This window comes from Nicotiana tabacum, chromosome 2 (genome assembly GCF_000715075.1).
Source record: "Nicotiana tabacum cultivar K326 chromosome 2, ASM71507v2, whole genome shotgun sequence".
NCBI classification, from domain to species: Eukaryota; Viridiplantae; Streptophyta; class Magnoliopsida; order Solanales; family Solanaceae; genus Nicotiana; species Nicotiana tabacum.
This window is the reverse complement of record NC_134081.1, coordinates 80,853,546-80,875,462: the sequence shown is the minus strand read 5'-3', so window position 1 is coordinate 80,875,462 and position 21,917 is coordinate 80,853,546. Positions and strand designations below refer to the sequence as shown.

The 21,917-nt window shown below is 37.5% G+C and overlaps 1 protein-coding gene and 1 pseudogene across 1 annotated transcript; one reads left to right on the top strand and one right to left on the bottom strand.

The window, feature by feature from the left end:
* Positions 1 to 666: 666 nt before the first annotated feature.
* Positions 667 to 5,623, top strand: LOC107762247 (glucose-6-phosphate/phosphate translocator 1, chloroplastic-like). The gene is made up of 5 exons (XM_016580596.2): positions 667 to 1,702; positions 2,326 to 2,551; positions 3,235 to 3,457; positions 4,136 to 4,349; positions 5,323 to 5,623. The coding sequence occupies exons 1-5, from the start codon at positions 1,181 to 1,183 to the stop codon at positions 5,332 to 5,334; spliced, it is 1,197 nt and encodes a 398-aa protein (XP_016436082.1). The 5' UTR covers positions 667 to 1,180; the 3' UTR covers positions 5,335 to 5,623.
* Positions 5,624 to 5,834: 211 nt separating this feature from the next.
* LOC107762246 (tryptophan synthase beta chain 1-like) lies at positions 5,835 to 9,640 on the bottom strand (annotated as a pseudogene).
* Between the last annotated feature and the right edge of the window lie 12,277 nt (positions 9,641 to 21,917).

The window sequence follows — 21,917 nt, the reverse complement described above, 5'->3', positions numbered from 1 at the left end:
AGCGTGCTAAAGAAGGTATAAACACTGTTGTTGCTAAAGAAGGTATAAATCCTAATATCTACCTTAAGACAACTACAATTCGACATCATATTGAAAATTGCAAACTTAAAGGCCAAGTTCCCCTAGTCCTTGTAAATAATTGTTGAGTTGAGGAAGAGAAAATAATTGAGTTGTTTGATTAGGGAATATCTTATCCCATCATATTTTAAAGTATGTTTGTTTATATTTGAAGCTTATAAATAATTGCTGGAGTTGTTTGAGGTATTAAACTTTTTAAAATTAATTTGAAGATTTTAAATCTTGTGAGAGGTCAATAGAACGTTAGGTTCTCAGTACCTTTTTTTTTTCCTCACCTCATAGGTGCTCCGTACTTAAGAAAAAAGTAAGTCACTTTTTTTCTTTTGGTATACTCTGAGACACTATTTCTTTATTTCTACTAGTTGGTCATAAATGAATAAGTATACCATGGTTTATTTTTCCAATTTAACCCTTTGGTGTTCGAATCTTGAAACTTCTCGGTCCAATTAATTTAAATTTGCTTGGGTTATGCTTATTAGGAATATTAAAGTGCTCCCTTCAAAAAAATTATTAGTAATATTTTATGATTCTAACTCGACACTTCCATCATAAATCTTCGATGTTGCACTAGAATCGATATCTAAATTTTCACAACATGGTCAACACTCAACACCCATTAAATGAAAATCTTGGATTGCACCAACCAACTTTATTTTCAATTTATTTGAAAAGAGCAAGGAAGAATAAAAGAAAATATGATAGGCTATTTGGAATATAATAGGGTTGGCGTTATAATAGAAGAACCAAAAATAAGCAGCCACCCTACTTTTCTATACAAGCCTACTTTTTTTCTTTTGGATCATCACATGCTGAGGATCCTTTGTTAACAAACACTAAGATTTCACTCTGTTTTATGTTTATCAGAAACTCTCTCTCTCTCTCTCTCTCTTCTTCACATAAATAAATACTCACACGGAGGCCGCATGCTTGTTCAGGCTCTCTCTACGTAGAGCCCTGAACCCTTCCAAGTTTTGTAAAATCTTGATCTTGATTTTTGGTGATATTATATTATTTGTGATCTTTAAAGTTTTTGTCAATTTTGAGTCAAAACCCCCATCTAAAATCTCGCTTGCCAGCTCAAAGTTTTTTTTTTTTTGCAACTATGATCTCAACAGTGAAGCAATCGGCTGTTACACTCAATGGGTCTGATTTTAATCGGTCAAAGTTTCAAACTTTGACTTCTTTACGCCGTTTCTCCCCTTTGCCACCTTTACCGGCGATGAACCCTCGCCAGAACTCCGGCGTATCTCTTTCAAAGCCTATTTATGTTTCTTCTGTTGAAAAGTTTGGAACTTTGAGGAGATCTAAAGGGCATGATCAAGAAAAGAGTTGTTTGGTTAAGTGTAAGGCATATGAAGCGGATCGGGCCGAATCGATTGATGGGCCCGAGTCCAAAACTGAAGTGGCGAGGAGGGTGAAGATCGGTGTTTATTTTGCTACGTGGTGGTTCTTGAATGTGATCTTTAATATATATAACAAGAAAGTGTTGAATGCTTTTCCATTCCCTTGGTTAACTTCAACGTTGTCACTTGCTGCTGGTTCACTTATTATGCTCATTTCTTGGGCTGTTAGAATTGCTGAAACTCCCAAAACTGATCTTGAATTTTGGAAAACCCTCTTCCCGGTAAGCAAAATTGAATTTTTGGATACCCAATTGGCTAAAGGCAACAACTATCTAATTTTGATGATCTTTGTGGCCATGATTTTGTTCTTTGATGCCTTGTGTTTAGGTCACTAGTGGTACTTGTGATTTGTTTTTCTAATGTTTGGCTAATTTTGAATGTTTTCATTCAATTACTGGGGATCTAGTCTTATGGTTATTTTTGTGGTTTTAGGTTAATAAAGGATCTAACCCCTCCAGAGGGGCAAAAACCCTACTAACCCAGTTTCAAAATTTTATTTTTGATTTTGTTTGGATTTAATTTTGGGAGAAATATTTCTGGGTTTGTTGACAGAGAACACAAAACAACAAAGTTGTTGGCTTTGAAGTACAAACCAATTGTTTTCTGAAAACAAAGTTTTGTTTTTTTATGGATGAAAACCTTTTCAATGCTAAGTGATTTATTTCCTGCTTAAATTTTGGGGCTCAACAGTTAATCGGTACCTGTGCTATCACAGATACTCGTAGATTAGTCGATATGCACACAAACTAGCTTAGATACTACCATTATAAAAAAAAAAAAGCTTTGTTTTTTTATACCAAACAGTCTTAATCAGTCTTTGTTTTTTTCATGTTCTATATTCTAGGTTGCAGTTGCACATACAATTGGGCATGTGGCAGCTACAGTGAGCATGTCAAAGGTGGCAGTGTCATTCACTCACATCATCAAGAGTGGTGAACCTGCTTTTAGTGTTTTGGTTTCAAGGTTCCTCTTAGGAGAGTCATTCCCTTTGGCCGTTTACTTATCTCTTATTCCCATCATCGGTGGCTGTGGTCTTTCTGCTCTTACAGAACTGAACTTCAACTGGATTGGTAATTAATCAACTTTTAATGGTTAAGACTTGATTTCCTTATTATATGTATTGATTTTCTTGCCTGCCGCGTGGTAAAACATTTGTGATGTCATTATCCTCGTATACACATAAACTTTTTCAACTTTGATGGCAAATTTCTCGTACGAGAGAAATGTTTTGTACTCATAGCTGTAACAGCTGTAGTATAATTCAGCATTTTCTGAGGGTAATTCTGACTTCCACATCACGTTAGTATGTTTTCTTTAGGTATAATATTTTCTAGGAGTTTTGTTTTAGTCATGTCAAAGATTTATATGCTAGTAGTGAATATAGAGAACTTCTAGTAGTTTTTATGTTTATTCTTAAGTTTATTTTATATAATATTAGACACAGACGAACTTTAATGAAGCGACATGGACAGTGATTATTCATATAGCCGATCCTACTTGCTTGTAATTGAGGCGTAGTTCTTGTTGTAATTTTGAATTCTCGAGTTTGATAATTCTCCAATTAACGGAAGGATTGTTATGCGATACACTCAACCACTTTAGATTTCTAAGAGACCTCCCTTATGGATAAAATTGTATCTTGGCATTTTCTGGCGTCTTCGACAATTAAGTTGGTTTTGATCTGTTGAAGGCAACTTGCTTATGAATTTGCTTTGGTTATCATTTATCTGATTTGTTGGTTTGTCCACGTTAGGTTTCTCGGGGGCTATGATCTCAAATGTGGCATTTGTATTCAGAAATATATTCTCGAAGAAGGGTATGAAGGGGAAGTCTGTTAGTGGGATGAACTACTACGCTTGCCTGTCTATGCTGTCTCTGTTGATTCTCACACCATTTGCCATTGCTGTTGAGGGACCACAGATGTGGGCACTAGGTTTTGAAAAAGCTGTCTCTCAAATTGGACCCCAAATCGTCTGGTAATCACAAGACTGCCACTATTTCTATTTTACACTGTGTCATCTGCACTATGCCAAAAAAATTGCTCTAGTGAAATAATACCATATTTCTATGGTAATCACATGACTGCCATCATGTCTGTTTTACAATTTGTGTCATTTTCACCATGCCAAAGTTGCTCTGAATACTACATTTGACTGCAGTAAGTTATGTCACGTCAGAGACATATATAAATAAAAATACTTAGAACTTCTGGCACTAGAAAACCTTTTTTAAAAAATGATATGGACTGACATGGGCTTAATTGGAGCGACATGGTTAGTGAAAGTTCGTATAGCCGATCCCAACTTGCAGTAGTTGCTGTTGTTGACTGCAGTAATTTGTAGTGAGAGCGGTAAATATTCATCTGAATTTTACTACGCCTAGAACAATTTAACGCTAACTGATATGTGAGGAAGTGAATTGATAGCAAGAATGGTGGTAGCGCGAGCTGTGTCAGAATGCGGCAAGGAAGGATTTTGGGAAAATAGTTGCATCAAATACTTCACAAGAACTGTGAAAGTAGAATGTCCATGAATTAACCCCCGACGTATTTTTGTTTAATCCAATTAAGGCTTGAGAACATATACTTTCTACCTCTAAATTTTAGCTTTGGTGTTGACTGATGTTTTATATGGTGGAATGTTTGTTGATAACAGGTGGATGGCGGCCCAGAGTGTATTTTATCACCTATACAATCAGGTGTCATACATGTCACTGGATGAGATCTCTCCTTTGACATTTAGTATTGGAAACACCATGAAACGTATATCTGTAATTGTCTCCTCCATCATTATCTTCCGTACACCCGTTCAGCCAGTCAATGCTCTTGGAGCTGCCATTGCAATTCTTGGAACTTTCTTGTATTCACAGGTGATAATTTCATTTTTTACCTTTCTGTACCAGATGTGATTGTTTGTGCTTCCTTGATATGTCTTTCTCTATAGCCTATTTAGTTTTTTTCTGTGCGAGTATGCAAACAAACTAATTTTTCCCCATAACTATTGCCATTATAAACACGGGAATGAGAAATAACTCTTTTCCTTTACTCCCCGACCACAACCTTCACTCAGATCTTTTTGTTCCTTTTTCTTTGTGTTTTTTTTGTTGTGTTGTGTGTGTATGTGTTATCTTTTCTTTTTCTTTTGGGTTGGCAAAGAGTGTTGGAAGATTCATCATAATTTAACTATTTTTTGTTTGAAACTTCGAGTACCTCTAATTTCCAATGAAATGCGAATCAGCTAATGCGGAAATGGATAGAGTAAAATTATTATTTCCCGATTTAAAGGGAGATACTATTGGTCATGTCATTCAATTCCTAGCTCAAGTGAGCAAAGTGGGAAAGAACCATTGGTGAACTCTTGCAGTGGGGTGTGGGTAAGAGATTCAGGTGCAATATAACTCAGGTATAAGGGTAAGGGATATTATCTTCAAATTGCAAATGGAATATATTACAGAAATAAGTTATTGAATAACGGAATGAAATGATTTCAAATGGAGCATAATCGATAGTGAGTAGTTGATCCCAACTTATATAAATGAAGAATTGTTGTCGTAGTCGTCATAGTATAGTAGTGGGGGAGGGGGTTTGCTTAGTAGAAAAATTTCTTTAAATTGCTTGTGGTTTTCTGCCCATTCATTGAGGATTGAGTTAAACCCTTGATACTGACATTTCAAGAATTGTATAAGTCTTGTATCTTAACCAATTTCTGCTCCTGATAAGCCTGTAACTTAGGCAAGTCCTTTGATTCTCGTGTTTTCCATGTTTTTGCGCTAATTAGGAAGTTCCATTTTTCATCATTTTGATTGCGGCTCTTTTAACTTGAACTCTTCGATTGTTATGCAGGCAAAACAGTGAAGAGTGGAATTTGCATATCGTGTAGGAAAGGTGTTGGAGAGAACCTAGAGGTGTTGAGAAAACGTATCCCAGAATCCTCAATCTACCCTTACTTGAGGTGGAACATGAAACTTATTAGTATGTAGATAGCAATAATGGGTTTAAAATTTAAAATTAACTCAAATCCTATAGAGCTGCGAAGGCAGGTTTCCTTGTTTCGTTATGCATCGAACTTGATAGAGGCATCAAAACTGTACCAATAAACTGATTACTTGGTTAAGAGTGATATAAATTAGTTCAGTGAAGCAAATTTGGTTTTACACCTTTCAAAACTGGCTCGAATGAAAAGAGCAGGATTGGCCATTCCATGTTTGGCATTGATTGATTTCCAGGGGCTATTAAGCTGAATTTTTTCTCTTGAATTTATACTGAGAATCTATCAAAGTATCTTGTATAAAACTAAACAAAAGAACACACGTTTACTGACAGAAACCAAGTGACAATACTAAGTATAGATGGAGAAACCTGAACACTTTCTGATGAGGTGGAAATCTCAGCCTATTAGTAAATTTCTAAACGATCAAAAGAATACTATCAGGTTTGTGAACCAGCAGTTCTAGCAATAAAAACTGAGCAAAATTTTCGTTCAACTTACAAAAATTTTTCTGCCTATAAACAGAAATACTTCAAGATACCTTCATAGAGTACAAAGAATCCTCTGGGCCAAGCATTACCAAGGAGCTCCATCAAACCTTCAAATATTTAATAGCAGTCTGAACGTCCTTATCTCCTCTACCACTGCAGTTAAGCACAACCTTAGTTCCATTCGGAAGAGTTGGACACAGCTTCTCTAAGTAGGCCAGAGCATGAGATGTTTCCAGAGCGGGGATAATGCCCTCTAACCGAGATAACCTTTTGAAGGCTGCAAACATAAGGACGTAAGTGAAACTTGAATGGGTTTAGAAGATACATCATAAAAATGCAACAAAAGTGGAAGCCAGTTACAGACTAGAAAATAATAACTTCAAAGGGATCCAAATTATACGCAAAGCTTTGAACTAAGAGCAAGTGAAGTCACTTATCACCTTCCAAAGCCTCCTCATTTGTGATACTGTGGTACTCTGCTCTCCCCAAATCTTTCAAGAAGCTGTGTTCTGGCCCAAGTCCAGGGTAATCCAACCTAATAATTCGGGGAGAAAACCAGTTAGAAGACATAATTCATAGCGATACGCCTATCCCACTCAGGATTTCCTAATAGCATAGTAAGCACTTTGGTAACAAGTAAAGTTCAAGTTATTACCCAGCAGTGATAGAGTGAGGCTCAACTATCTGCCCATCTTCATCCTGCAGTAGATAGCTCATAGCTCCATGAAGAACACCCACCTCTCCCTTTGTCAAAGTGGCAGCATGTTTACCACTGTCTAGACCAAAACCTGCTGCCTCCACCCCAATCAACCTCACATCTTTGTCATCAACAAACTCATGGAACAAGCACATCTGGTTTCCCACCCCACTTCTCTACTGATTGCTTCCTCGTTTCTTTACCGATCACTGCATGGAACTCCCTAACCATCATAGGGTAAGGATGTGGTCCTGCAACAGAACCAAGTATGTAATGAGTTGTTTCGACATTTGTAACCCAATCCCTTATAGCTTCTGAAGTAGCATCCTTGAGCGTAGCAGTTCCAGAGTGGAGAGTTCTAACCTACATGTAAATTTGGGGAAGCTAATTAAATGTCAGAAAAAGTTGACTCAAATGCAAAAGAAAAAGTTACAGTTTCAAGCTGCAAAAGATATACTTATGTAATTATCCCCATCGAATGGGAAACCATGATTTGAAATATGAACATGCGTTGCAAGAAGAGGATGGAAAAAATGAACTGAAGATTGACCATCTACAGGAACATATCACAGAAGACAAGCAATGGTACATGTAACCTTCTGTTATTAAGCCATCAGCAGAATGACGAGTGGTCTTCAGAACAAAATAGAGGCAGGGAAATTTATCCAAAAAAGAAAAAGAAAACGATCAACATCAAAACTAATTGGGGGTAACCTTGTGCCATCATCCATTTCTAGTTGGTAGTTGAGGTTTTGGTATTAAGATAGTCAAGCTCAAGAACAAAGATGGCTCACACAAGCATAGCAGATCAATAATTTTTTTAGTTAAACTTCATGCTACCTTCAGTTTACTTGACTGATTCGTGGATTTTAAGAAGATACACTCTCCTCATCAGTACACATCTAATCCCTACTCTCCAAGTTCATAAAAATTCATAGCATATTCTATTTTTCCCATTTACCAATATTTTGCACGCATACATTGTGTAAGGTTGCGTACGATAGACCCTTGTGGTACGGCCCTTCCCCAGACCCCGCGCATAGAGCTTAGTGCACCGGGCTGCCCTTTATACATTTGTTCCTTGAACCTCTAATTCATCCATGGAGCATAGAGAAGAAACCACACAATTTTTCTTGTTAGTGTCACTGAGAGTAGCCGATTCAGTTAATAAAAGGTTGCACTCTTAGAGATTTTCGGTGAAGCTGCAAAAGTTAATCAGTGAACTCCTTGTAGAAATTTTCAAATTCTCTCCTGAAGTACGCTAAGAACAGTAACAGACAATCCACAATGTAGGACACAAACCACAGCTCCAAGCAGCCTCATTCTGAAGGCATTCAGTGCTTGCCTCTCCATATCTTGAGCACCCATATAAATAACACACTCCAAACCAAACCGAGCATAGACAGTAGCAGTGGCAACACCGTGCTGACCAGCCCCTGTCTCAGCAATAATGCGTTTCTTTTCCAAGCGCTTGGCAAGCAAAGCCTGGCCAACATCATTATTGATTTTGTGGGCACCAGTGTGGTTTAGATCTTCCCTCTTCAAGTAGATCAATGGTCCTTCACCATCTGCACGTTTATAATGCTCAGTAAGCTGCTCTGCAAAATAAAGAGGGCTCTCTCTGCCAACATAATCTCTCGATATTCGTTCTAGTTCTTTCTGCAGTCAGCATAAATCATGTAAACGAGTTAGAATTTCTATACAGGTCATAACAAGTCTGCCTAATGCAAAGCAACTGAAATCAATCAGCTACACCACAATCTCAGAACGATTCGAGTTGACTTATCAATCCTCTTTATCTGTTCAGAACTGTTCAAATTATTTTCATTCAAATACTAAATAGTTTCTCCTTTAATGCAATTACTGAAATTAGGGGTTCTCTAAATCCCAAGTCAAATGAAAAATGAAAATTTGAAAAAAGGGGGTTAAGTGAATAAGCTCAGAAGTCATAGCTACAACTGTTTATATCAGAATAAACACTTGAATTATACTAAATTGCCAACAAAATTGTAGCTCATGCACTAAGAAATTATGCTTAAAGCAAATGTGTATACTTTATTTTAAAACACGCACAATATATGCATTTGAAGCTAGTTCTCAGGAATTTGCTAATTTGTGCCCACCTATTTCATCACGTTATAAAGACACAGACTTTGGATATCAAGAAATACTAGTCCACTAGTTTCATCATTTCACGATTGAATAATTGAATAACTAAAAGAATAGCTTCTTTTTTTGGTCAGTTTCACTATTCATATTTTAAAGGATAAGAGAAAAATCAGAAAAGGGTCAGACATCTAATAATACGTGGCTAACTCGGGGAAAACAATATAGCCGGTTGTAACGTCCAATCAATCAGATCTGCTCTTCTTACAAAATGCATAATGCGGTTAAAAAAACAATAACATCAAGTACATCTCAATCCCAAAACTAACTTGTCTCAACTATATGAATGTTCTACTCTACCCATTTCGCTCCAATTGGACCCAATCTCATTCCAATACTCAAAAAATGAAACTAAATCAGCAATTTAAGAATGCAAAAAATCAAACACCTGAAAGTCATGGTCGGTAGCGAGACGAGCTCATGCATTAGTGTTTCGGGTACATATTTGCGGCCGAACGAATCGGGTTGTTGAACGACGGCGGGTTCCGCGACGTCCTGAGCCGACATTGATTGTACACAAGCTATTGCATGTGGCTTGGTGGGTGAAATCGTAACTTTGTTGAGTTTGAAGGGTATTTGCGATTGAAATAAGGAGGAGGAGAAGCAGTGGGTCTTCGTTCGGTAGCTGTGGAGCTGTTTCGCCATGTTTGGTTGAGTTGATCTAAATAAAATTAAAGGATTTTCATCTTAGAGATGGACGACAGGTAAGTGGGAATGACGTGGCTGTTTTGCAATTTAGAATCCACAGAGATTCTCTTTTGTGACCGGACAATGCAACCCACAATAGGACGAATTGACGAATTACTACTTTTTTCATCCATATTATATATTTATTTTTATGCATTTCAGGATAAAAATATTTAATAATTTGTTTTTCTTTTAAGGTATTTTTACATTCTTATAAATAATTTTTAATAGCTTTAGTTATAAAAATATTTGTGTACAACTGGAAATTATAAGGGATTGGATCCGCTCCAGTACTATTTTGTCCAGTAATCTTCAATGGAGTGCTTGATATGTGCCATGTGGACAAAATATAATAAATGGTTTGAATTTGTTCTATCATTCATGGCCCCTTAATTCTCTCAATATATATATATATATATAAACAAGTTGAAGGAATAGTATAATAACATCACTGCTTTATATAAAAGACGAAGGCAAACTTAAATTAACTTTAAATGACATGAGTGCTAATTTTATTTTTATTTCCTTTATAATGCATTACCAAGTATTTCTTAATTGTAGTTTAGTTGTATAAAAAATGAATGCTTTTTAACATAACATGTAATTTCTGACGTACTAATTGATATAGTTTTATTCTATAAACTTTAGTGCTATTTGAATTTATTATGTAAATAATGAAATTCATTATTTGATTAAATTTTCAGCCGAAAGAAAAACTTTTAGTTGATTTTGACATTGGTAACAGAAAAATGAATTATTGGGAATCGCCAAACAAAAAAAAAAAGAATTATGAAAAAAATGGTTCAGAATACAAGTTTATTAGAATTATAAACAACTTTATACTACAATGGCGCACACTCAATATTTTTTAATCAGAAAAAACAACTTCAATAGTTTGAAATTAAAAGTAATAGTGTTGCCTAAAAACTTATTTTGAATAACAGAACAATCCAAACCATTGATTATTTTTTGTCCACATGGCACATATCAAACACTCCATTGAAGATTAATGGACAAAATATTACTGGAGGATCCAATCCCGGAAGGTAATATCAAAATTTTGATATAGATTTATACCATTTTAATTAATATCAATAATTAAACACGAAATAAATGTAATCTCAAATTTTATGTCAGAACTAATAGGCTTTTGAACTCATTAGTTGAGGCTGAGTTTTTTGTTGAATCGTTCTGTTCTTTCTTTTAATGGAGGCAGTAAGTGTTGCTTTATTTGCTTATATTGCCAAGACTTGATGTTGTAATTCATCGACCGGCAGAGAAAAGTAAATGCGCGGAATACGATCATTTAATCAATGGTTCAAATGATGAATTGCCTTTCTTATGGTTTATATCACACTTATATTCTAATACAAACGTGTGACAGAAAGCATAAATACTTAACAACTATAAACCTTTTGGTTCTTTTAAAAATATTTGACACACAATTGTTCCTGTTCATCTTCTAATGGAGAAAGTCTTAGTAAGGAGTACTTCTATTATTAGTCTGGTGGATACGAAATGGTTATACCAAAAGAAAAGTTGTTTTCATGGTCCGTGTAATATAAAAGTTATAGTAATCTTGATCATGCTTAAAATGATAAATGAAAAAGACACCTGTGATCTTGGAAAAAAATCAACTCTATCTAAAATCCCCTTTGCCTGCAGTGTTAAAGAATTTACTAGTCTCTTTTTCAGTCCTTTTCTACCTTTTCCTGGCCATAGGCCAAAAGAAAAGAAGTGTAAAAATTGAAATTGATATTTACAACAGAATGTTAAACAGGCTTACAGCTGTAGGAAGAGCAGACTTGGCAGTTTGTAACAGTTTTTTGGCTAGACTTGGCAATCAATGTGTGGCATAACTATATATGGTTTGTAATATTTCTGTACGCAGCTAATAGTAATATAACTACTTCCTATTTGTCAAACAAAAAACCCACCATTAACATACAAGAATTCCTGTGCACAAATTTAATTCTATTCCTCCAGAATCCAGAGTATGCAGCGCTTCAGGCATCCCACGGTGCCTCAGGTGGCCGTGGCCCTCAGATGCATTATTTCGACCAGCTAGCCTACGGTGCACCACCATCTCCTATTAGTGCACCTCCACTCTAGAGTTATCAGGGTGGTTATTCAGGTCGACAGTGTCAGTTTCAGGGTCGGCAGTCACAACAAACGAGGTTATGTTATACTTGTGGTGATCCGAGGCACATTGCTAGATTTTGCCCTCAGGCAACGGGCAGCTCACAGCAGCAGAGTTCTCGTGCCATGGTTCCGGCACCAGTTGCTCAGCCAGCCAGAGGCAGGGGTCAGGCAGCCAAAGATAGAGGCCAGACTGTTAGAGGTAGAGGTTAGGCCGTTAGCGGCCGTCCCAGGGACGTAGTTCAGGGTGGTGGGGCCCAGCACCGGTGTTATGCTTTCCCAGATAGGCCTGACGTTGTTATCACATGTACTGTTTCAGTTTACAGTAGAGATGCTTCAGTTCTATTTGATCCGGGATCTACTTACTCATATTTGTCATCATATTTTGCTTCATTTTTGGTTGTTCCCCGTGATTCTTTGAGTGCTAATGTGTATGTGTCCACACCAGTGGGAGATGCTATTATTGTAGATCATGTTTATCGTTCGTGTGTGGTCACCATTGGGAGTCTTGAGACTCGTGTAGATCTTCTACTTCTTGACATGGTTGATTTTGATGTCATACTGGGTATCGATTGGTTGTCACCTTATCATGCTATATTAGATTGTCACGCCAAGATGGTGACATTAGCCTTGCATGGGTTGCCTCGATTAGAGTGGAGAGAGAATTTTGGCCATTCTACCAATAGGGTTATCTCTTATGTGAAGGCTCGGCATATAGTTGAGAAGGGGTGTCTAGCTTATTTGGCTTATAGCCGTGATTCTAGTGCGGAGGTTCCTCCCATGGATTCGGTGCTGGTTGTTCGTGAGTTTCCAGAGGTCTTTCCTGCATACCTGTCGGGGATGCCACCCGACAGGGTTATTGATTTCTGCCTTGATTTGGCTTCGGGCACTCAGTCTATTTCCATTTTGTCATATCGCATGGCCCCGCCAGAGTTGAAGAATTGAAGGAGCAGTTACAAGATTTGCTTGATAAGGGCTTCATTAGACCTAGTGTCTCGCCCTAGGGTGCACCCGTGTTGTTTGTAAAGAAGAAAGATGGATCGATAAGGATGTGTACAGATTATCGGCTGCTGAACAAAGTCACCATCAAGAACAAATATCCATTGCCGAGGATTGATGATTTATTTGATCAGCTTCAGAGTGCCAAAGTATTTTTAAAGATTGTTTTGTGATCTGGCTACCATCAGTTGAGGATTAGGGCATCCGATATTCCTACGACAATTTTTGGACTCGGTATGGGCATTATGAGTTTCTGGTGATGTCATTTGGGCTGACAAATGCTCCAACAACATTCATGGATTTGATAAATCGGGTGTTCAAACTCTACTTAGATTCCTTTATGGTTGTGTTTATTGATGATATCTAGCATGAGCAGCACCTTCGGATCGTTCTTCAGACTCTGAAAGACAACCAGTTATATGTTAAGTTCTCAAAATGCGAGTTTTGGTTGAGTTCGGTTGCTTTCTTGGGTCACGTTGTATCAGCACGGGGTATTCAGGTGGATCCTAAGAAGATTGAGGCAGTTTAGAACTGGCCCAGACCCACATCAGCTATAGAGATCCGTAGTTTTCTGGGTTTGGCGGGCTATTACCGTCGATTTGTGGAGGGGTTTTCATCCATAGCAGCCCCGCTGACCAGATTGACGTAGAAGGGTGCCCCGTTCAGGTGGTCAGACGAGTGTGAAGCGAGCTTTCAGAAGCTCAAGACCGCTTTGACCACGGCACCGGTATTGGTGTTACCCACAGGTTTAGGATCTTATACAGTATATTGTGACGCATCTCGTATTGATCTGGGTGTGGTATTAATGTAGGGTGGCAAGGTTATTGCATATGCTTCACGACAGCTGAAGGTTCACGAGAAGAATAACCTTGTTCATGATCTAGAGCTGGCAGCCATTGTTCACACGCTGAAGATTTGGAGGCACTACCTTTACGGCGTACCATGTGAGGTATTCACTGATCATCGGAGCTTGAAGTATTTGTTCAAGCATAAGGAACTCAATTTGAGGCAGAGGAGGTGGCTGGAGCTATTGAAAGACTATGATATCACCATATTGTATCATTCCGGGAAGCCAATGTGGTGGCTGATGCTTTGAATAGAGAAAGTCAGTCAGTATGGGTAGCCTTGCATATATTCCAGTTGGTGAAAGACCGCTTGCATTGGATGTTCAGGCCTTGGACAACCAATTCGTGAGGTTAGATGTTTCTGAGCCCAGCCGTGTTCTAGCTTGTACAGTTGCTCGGTCTTCTTTGTTTGAGCACATCAGAGATCGGCAGGATGACGATCCTCATTTACTTGTCCTTAGAGACACAGTGCGACACGGTGGTGCCAAGCAGGTTACTGTTGGAGATGATGAAGTTTTGAGGATGCATGGTCGTATTTGTGTGCCTAATGTGGATGGGCTTCGTGAGTTGATCCTTGAGAAGGCTTACAGTTCTTGGTATTCTATTCACTCGAGCGCTGCCAAGATTTACTAGTTCCTACGGTAGCATTATTGGTGGAGGAGGATGAAGAAAGATATAGTTGCTTACGTAGCTCGGTGCCTAAATTGTCAGCATGTAAAATATGAGCATCAGAGACCTGGTGGTTTGCTTCAGCAGATGGAGATTCCTGAGGGGAAGTGGGAGCGTATCACTATGGACTTTGTTGTTTGACTCCCACGGACACAGAGAAAGTTCGACGTCGTATGGGTTATTGTGGATAGGCTGACTAAGTCAGCGCACTTCATTCCGGTGGCAGTTACCTATTCCTCGGAGCGGTTAGCAGAGATTTATATTCGTGAGATCGCCCGTCTTCACGGTGTGCCCGTGTCCATTATATCTGACCGAGGTACACAGTTTACCTCGCACTTCTGGAGGATAGTACAACGTGAGTTGGGTACTCGGGTTGAGCTGAGCACCGCATTCCATCCTCAGACGGACGGGCAGTCAGAGCGCACTATTAAGATATTGGAGGATATGCTTCGCGCTTGTGTTATAGACTTTGGAGGTTCTTGGGATCATTTCTTACCACTTGCGGAGTTTGCTTATAATAACAGCTACCAGTTGAGCATTCAGATGGCTCTATGTGAGGCATTATATGGTAGGCGGTGTCGGTCGCTAGTTGGGTGGTTCGAGCTGGGAAAGGCTCGGTTGTTGGGCACAGACTTAGTACAGGATGCCTTGGATAAGGTCAAGATTATTCCAGATCGACTTCTCACAGCTCAGTCCAGGCATCAGAGTTATGCCGACCGTAGAGATCGTGATGTTGCATTCATGGTCATAGAGAGAGTGTTACTTCGGGTATCACCCATGAAGGGTGTAATGAGGTTCGTAAAGAAGAGCAAGTTTAGCCCTAGGTATATCGGACATTTTAAGATTCTAGAGAGAGTGGGAGAGATGGCTTACAAGCTTGCGTTACCACCTAGTTTAGCAGATGTTCATCCAGTATTCCATGTGTCCATGCTTCGAAAGTATCACGGTGATCCGTCCCATGTGATAGATTTCAGCTCTGTGCAGTTGGACAAGGATTTGACTTACGAGGAGGTGTCGTGGCAATTCTAGCCCGACAAGTTCGCCAGTTGAGATCAAAGAGTTACCCTTCAGTTCGAGTGCAATGAAGAGGTCATCCTATTGAGGCAGCTACTTGGGAGTCCGAGTCCGATATGCGGAGTAGATATCCCCACCTTTTCACCAGCCCATGTACTTTTCTATGTCAGTTTGAGGACGAACTGTTGTTTTAGAAGTGGAGATTGTGATGACCCAAAAGGTCATCTTATATTTTAGAACTCGAATATGTGCTCTTAAGCCTTTAAAATCTCATTTTACCCTCCTCAATTTACGTGCGCAGGCCGAGCAGGTTTTCGAAAAGCTTTTATGTTGAAAACTAATGAAAATAAGAATTTTTGCCTTAAAAGTTGATTTTAGTTGACTTCGGTCAACATTTTTGGTAAAATGCAATTTAAAATCTAAAAGGTTATGAAATTAAGATTTGAACATTTTTTATGATTTTTATGATTTAAGATATTACTAGCATGCATAAACAATGCGAATAAATGCAAAACCAAATAAATAAAAAACTCCTAAAATTCATAAAAACCATTGAAAATATTTTTTGACTATTTTTAGGAGTAATTTTCATGTGGGAAAAAATTAAGTGCTCACAATAAGATATCACGGAATTTCCTAACAGCCACCATGGGAGAGTTGGGATTTTCAGAAGACTTTATTAACCTTATATATAGGCTAGTGGAAGATGTTTGGTACTCCATTCTAATCAATGGCTCTAGACACGGTTTCTTCCACTCTACTAGGGGCCTGGAACATGGTGATCCATTCTCACCATCTCTCTTTATCATAGCCGCTGAAGCTCTTTTAAGTTCTCTTAATTGCCTACATGAAAAGGAAGGTTGTGGGTTTTTCTATGAGTAAGAAAGGTCCTCAAGTTAACCATCTTTGTTATGCTGATGATATAGTCATCTTTTTCTCTTGTCAAAAGAGGTCAATGAAAATGATTATGAAAAAAGTTTCTTTCTCACACTTCTCAATCTATAAGGGATAGAATTTAGAGAGTGGCGAGTTACAAGCACCACCACTTCCCTTTCAAATATCTTGGTTGTCCTATATATTGTGGAAGGAAGAAAATTAATTTCTTTGCACACATGGATACTAGACTTCTGCACAAAACTCAAGGGTGGTAGGGTAGGCTATTATCCCTGGGAGGAAGGGCTATACTGATTAAACATGTATTACAATCCAGTATTTGCATATAATGGATACTGATTAAACATGTATTACAATCCAGTATTTGCATATAATGGCTGCAATTTCCCCTCCAAACGTTATTCTAAAACGATTTGAAAATTAATTTTCAGATTTCTTTTGGGGGTATAATGACTCTAATAAAAAGTACCATTGGGGTGCTGGGAATAAGTCGTGTTTCCCAACTGCAGATGGATGCACTGATTTTAGAAGATTGGAGGATATAGCCAAGACCTTTACTGCTAAAGGGTGTAGGTTAAGGATTCACAACAATCTATGGTCCAAATTCAAGATCATTAAATATTGCCAGAGAAGTCATACGATAGCCAAGAAAAACGAATGTGTTGATTCGAGTCGACTTATCAATCCTCTTTTATCTGTTCAGAACTGTTCAAATTATTTTCATTCAAATACTAAATAGTTTCTCCTTTAAGGCAATTACTGAAATTAGGGGTTCTCTCTTAATTGTAGTTTAGTTGTATAAAAAGTGAATGCTTTTTAACATAACATGTAATTTCTGACGTACTAATTTATATAGTTTTATTCTATAAACTTTAGTGCTATTTGAATTTATTAAATTTTCAGCTGAAAGAAAAACTTTTAGTTGATTTTGACATTGGTAACAGAAAAATGAATTATTGGGAATCGCCAAACAAAAAAAAAGGAATTATGAAAAAATGGAACAGAATACAAGTTTATTAGAATTATAAACAACTTTATACTACAATGATGCACACTCAATATTTTGTAATCAGAAAAAACAACTTCAATAGTTTGAAATTAAAAGTAATAGTGTTGCCTAAAAACTTATTTTGAATAATAGAACAATCCAAACCATTGATTATTTTTTGTCTACATGGCACATATCAAACACTCCATTGAAGATCAATGGACAAAATATTACCGTAGGGGATCCAATCCCAAAATTTTGATATAGATTTATACCATTTTAATTAATATCAATAATTAAACACGAAATAAATGTAATCTCAAATTTTATGTCAGAACTAATAGGCTTTTGAACTCATTAGTTGAGGCTGAGCTTTTTGTTGAATCGTTCTGTTCTTTCTTTTAATGGAGGCAGTAAGTGTTGCTTTATTTGCTTATATTGCCAAGACCTGATGTTGTAATTCATCGACCGGCAGAGAGAATTGCCTTTCTTATGGTTAATATCACACTTATATTCTAATACAAACGTGTGACAGAAAGCATAAATACTTAACAACTATAAACCTTTTGGTTCTTTTAAAAATATTTGACACACAATTGTTCCTGTTCATCTTCTAATGGAGAAAGTCTTAGTAAGGAGTACTTCTATTATTAGTCTGGTGGATACGAAATGGTTATACCAAAAGAAAAGTTGTTTTCATGGTCCGTGTAATATAAAATTTATAGTAATCTTGATCATGCTTAAAATGATAAATGAAAAAGACACATGTGATCTTGGAAAAAAATCAACTCTATCTAAAATCCCCTTTGCCTGCAGTGTTAAAGAATTTACTAGTCTCTTTTTCAGTCCTTTTCTACCTTTTCCTGGCCATAGGTCAAAAGAAAAGAAGTGTAAAAATTGAAATTGATATTTACAACAGAATGTTAAACAGGCTTACAGCTGTAGGAAGAGCAGACTTGGCAGTTTGTAACAGTTTTTTGGCTAGACTTGGCAATCAATGTGTGGCATAACTATATATGGTTTGTAATATTTCTGTACGCAGCTAATAGTAATATAACTACTTCCTATTTGTCAAACAAAAAACCCATTAACATACAAGAATTCCTGTGCACAAATTTAATTCTATTCCTCCAGAATCCAGAGTATGCAATTGAGGCTATTCCTAATGAGCTAAAAAGTACTGGAAATGCAATCATTAACATGTTGGTCAGCAGCAGAAATTGGCTAGCGAAGTTATAGCGAGATCAATAATTGAAGTTTTGAAGCAAACTCCTGAAGAGATATAAATAAGCACAAAAAGAGGAGCTTATCAAAGAATTCATGTTACAGGCTATAGCTACTTTACTTTTTCTGAGCAACTCAATTTCTTGTATTTTCTTTTGTTATGCTTAGAACAAAAGAAGATAATTAAGCAGAAGGTAGATCCGTCAGACCAAAAACACACACTCTCTATATATATATATGCACGGGCGCCGGCAATCCAAATACTTTTTGCGCCGGTCGTCACTACAGTAATGTATCTTTCAAGCTTAGCGTATATGTGAAGGCTGATATAGAGCCACACATATACTCGACAACAAAAAGGTCTCGCATTTCATCATTCTTAGGATTGTATACAACAAGTTTAATTTTATGATCGTCAATTAGCAAAGCAACTTCTCCATTGTATGCGGCGGTAATGGGCAATACTGCAAACTCGGCATAAGGATCAAAGCATCGGTCCTTTATGTTAAATAAGGATGTCCATGATTCCTTTACTCCATATCTCAATGCCGTAATTATAATCACAAATAAAACCACGACTCATGCAAAGACAATCATCTAAAACTCCTAAACCACCTATTTCACAATCAATGTCTTTATGCTTAGGTGGCTCGGGAATTGGAAACATATGGAAATTTTCAGAGATGGGATCAAAACAAATAACTCTATAAGGATTTTCATATGAATTTATCCTACAGTGAAGTCGTCCATGGAATGTAATCCCATCTTTCACTGAGTGGAAATCATCGTAAGGCAAATCGACTCTCCTCCACGTTTTGTCGTCCTCCTTAAGACTAGCAACCATAACAAACTTATCCAAAGTAAACATCACAGCTTTGTAAATATTCTTGGAGGAGTCAAAACAAAGCCCGCCTTGTGGGAAATAATATCATATATCAAAATTGTACTTAATCACTGTTTTAGTGCATAATCGAGTCGTAGGATTCCACAAGAAAAACATATCCTCATTCACGCGTATTAATAGGAGACCATCACAAGAACCCAAAATCCTACTATGAGTATAATCAAAAATGATATTCTCATCCAAAGGGCTGCTGAGTTTTTCTTCATTGAGTTGTTGGTTTATGTAGTGAAAGGTGGGTCCAGGATGTTGCGGAAGCCAAATGTATATAGTGTGAATGAGTCACAACTACTATACCAAAAATTATGACAACCACTAAATAATAAACAAGACAATAAGACAACAATAAAAGAACACCAGAATTTACGAGGTTCGGCCAATTTTGCCTACTTCCTCGAACACAATCAATATTTTATTCCACTCCAAAATTACAAGTGAAATAATATTAAAGAGAGAAGATACAAATGCCTTAAAGAAGATAAAAAAGGCAAATGAGAGGTGTGTTTAAATCCTAAACATTAGGCCTTCTTTTATAGGGTGAAATTCCCATTCAAAATTATCATCCACCGATGTGGGACTTTTGTCAATTTCAACAAATCTCCACCTTGGCAAAATTCCACATCTTCAATTTTCTCTCAATAACAAATTTTGGTTGTGTCTTCATCTTCAATCTTTAGTGTTCAACAATGTTGATCAAATCCAAACAATGTTGAAACTTGACCGCAGTCACCACTTTTGTCAGCATATCAGCAGGGTTCTCCGTAGTATGAATTTTCTTCACCGTGACTCCACCTTCTTCTATGATTTCTCGTACGAAATGATACCAAACATCAATGTGCTTCGTCCTTGCATGATAAACTTGGTTCTTCGCTAATTGAATAGCACTTTGACTATCATAAAAAATTATAATATTTTTTTGTTCAATACCAAGCTCCTTTAGCAACCCCTGAAGCCAAATTGCCTCCTTCACAGCCTCTGTAATAGCCATGTACTCTGCCTCTGTTGTAGACAAAGTAACTGTTGACTGCAAAGTAGACTTCCAACTAACTGGTGCCTTTGCAAAAGTAAACACATAACCAGTAGTTGACCTTCGTTTGTCCAGATCACCCGCAAAATCTGAGTCACAATATCCAACTACAGACCGATTGCCTTCCTGCTCAAAAACTAACCCAACATCTATAGTACTATGAATATACCGTAGAATCCATTTCACAGCTTGCCAATGCTCCTTTCCTCGATTATGCATATATCTGCTAATAACTCCAACGGCTTGTGAAATGTCAGGTCTCGTACAAACTATTGCATACATCAAGCTACCAACATCATTTGCGTATGGTACCCTTGACATATACTCTTGTTCAGTTTCATCCTTTGGCGACATAGTAGTACTTAGCTTAAAATGGGGAGCAAGTGGCGTACTAATTGGCTTAGTCTTCTTATCTATGCCAAAACGCTGTAGTACTCTCTTCAAATATTCTTTCTGAGATAAACAGAGTTTCTTGGAACGTCTATCTCTTATTATCTCCATGCCAAGAATTTTCTTTGCCTCACCCAGATCCTTCATCTCGAACTCCTCCTTCAGTTGAATCTTCAACTTATCAATTTCTTCCGAATTCTTGGAAGTTATCAACATATCATCAACATATAGGAGAAGATATACAAAGGAACCATTCATTAAGTTTGCGCAAATACACACAATGATCGTATTTGCTTCTCTTGTACCCTTGCCGTAACATAAACTTGTCAAATCGCTTGTACCATTGTCTAGAAGATTGTTTCAATCCGTACAACGATTTTTCAAGTTTGCATACCATATTTTCTTTTCCAGCAACTTTGAATCCTTCTGGCTGAGTCATGTAGATTTCCTCCTCCAAGTTTCCATGTAAAAATGCAGTTTTTACATCCATCTGAACTAGTTCCAAATCCAACTGTGCTACCAAAACCAACATAATTCTAATGGAGGAATGTTTTACAACTGGAGAAAATACTTCATTATAATCAATTCCCTCCTTTTGAGCATATCCTTTGGCCACCAATCTTGCTTTGTAGCGAACATCTTCTTGGTTAGGAAATCCTTCTTTCTTTGCAAATACCCATTTGCACCCAATTGCTTTCTTTCCCTTCGGGAGATTGGCCAATTTCCATGTATGATTCTGATGAAGGGATTGCATTTCTTCATTCATGGTAATTCTCCACTTATCTTCTTCTGAATTTTGGATTGCGTCTTTATAAGTGGTAGGAACACCATCAGCTGCACAAGCAACCGTCTCTATGAGACGAACAGGTTTCGTTATTGTCCTTTTTGGCCTGCTGGTTGCTATTGATTCAAGTTGTTGTCGAGGTTCCTGAGTTGGAATCTCCCTTTCTACTGGCTCTTCTTCCAGAGGGTAATCTTCATGAGTTTCCTCCTCTGCTTCTTGTGTAGGAAAAATAAATTTTCCCTCAAACTCCACCTGCTTTGATGCACCACCAGTTTGTTTGACATCTTCAACTATCACCTTATCTGTTATGGCAGATTCATCAAAGGTAACATCTCTGCTGAATATAATATTCCTTGTCTCTGGATACCATAAGCGGTATCCTTTGACTCCAGAAGTAATCCCCATAAATATAGCCTTCTTTGCTCTCGGATCCAATTTTTCACTCTTTCACATGATAGTATGCAATTGAGCCAAACACGTGCAAAGAGTCATAATCTATAGCAGGTTTTCCATACCATTTTTCAAATGGTGTCTT

Excerpts from the sequence above, each read along its gene's own strand:
- LOC107762247 (XM_016580596.2), top strand. The coding sequence starts at position 1,181 with ATGATCTCAACAGTGAAGCAATCGGCTGTTACACTCAATGGGTCTGAT. Across the intron at positions 1,703-2,325 it reads TTTGGAAAACCCTCTTCCCG|GTTGCAGTTGCACATACAAT; the intron begins GTAAGCAAAATT and ends TCTATATTCTAG. Across the intron at positions 2,552-3,234 it reads ACTGAACTTCAACTGGATTG|GTTTCTCGGGGGCTATGATC; the intron begins GTAATTAATCAA and ends TGTCCACGTTAG.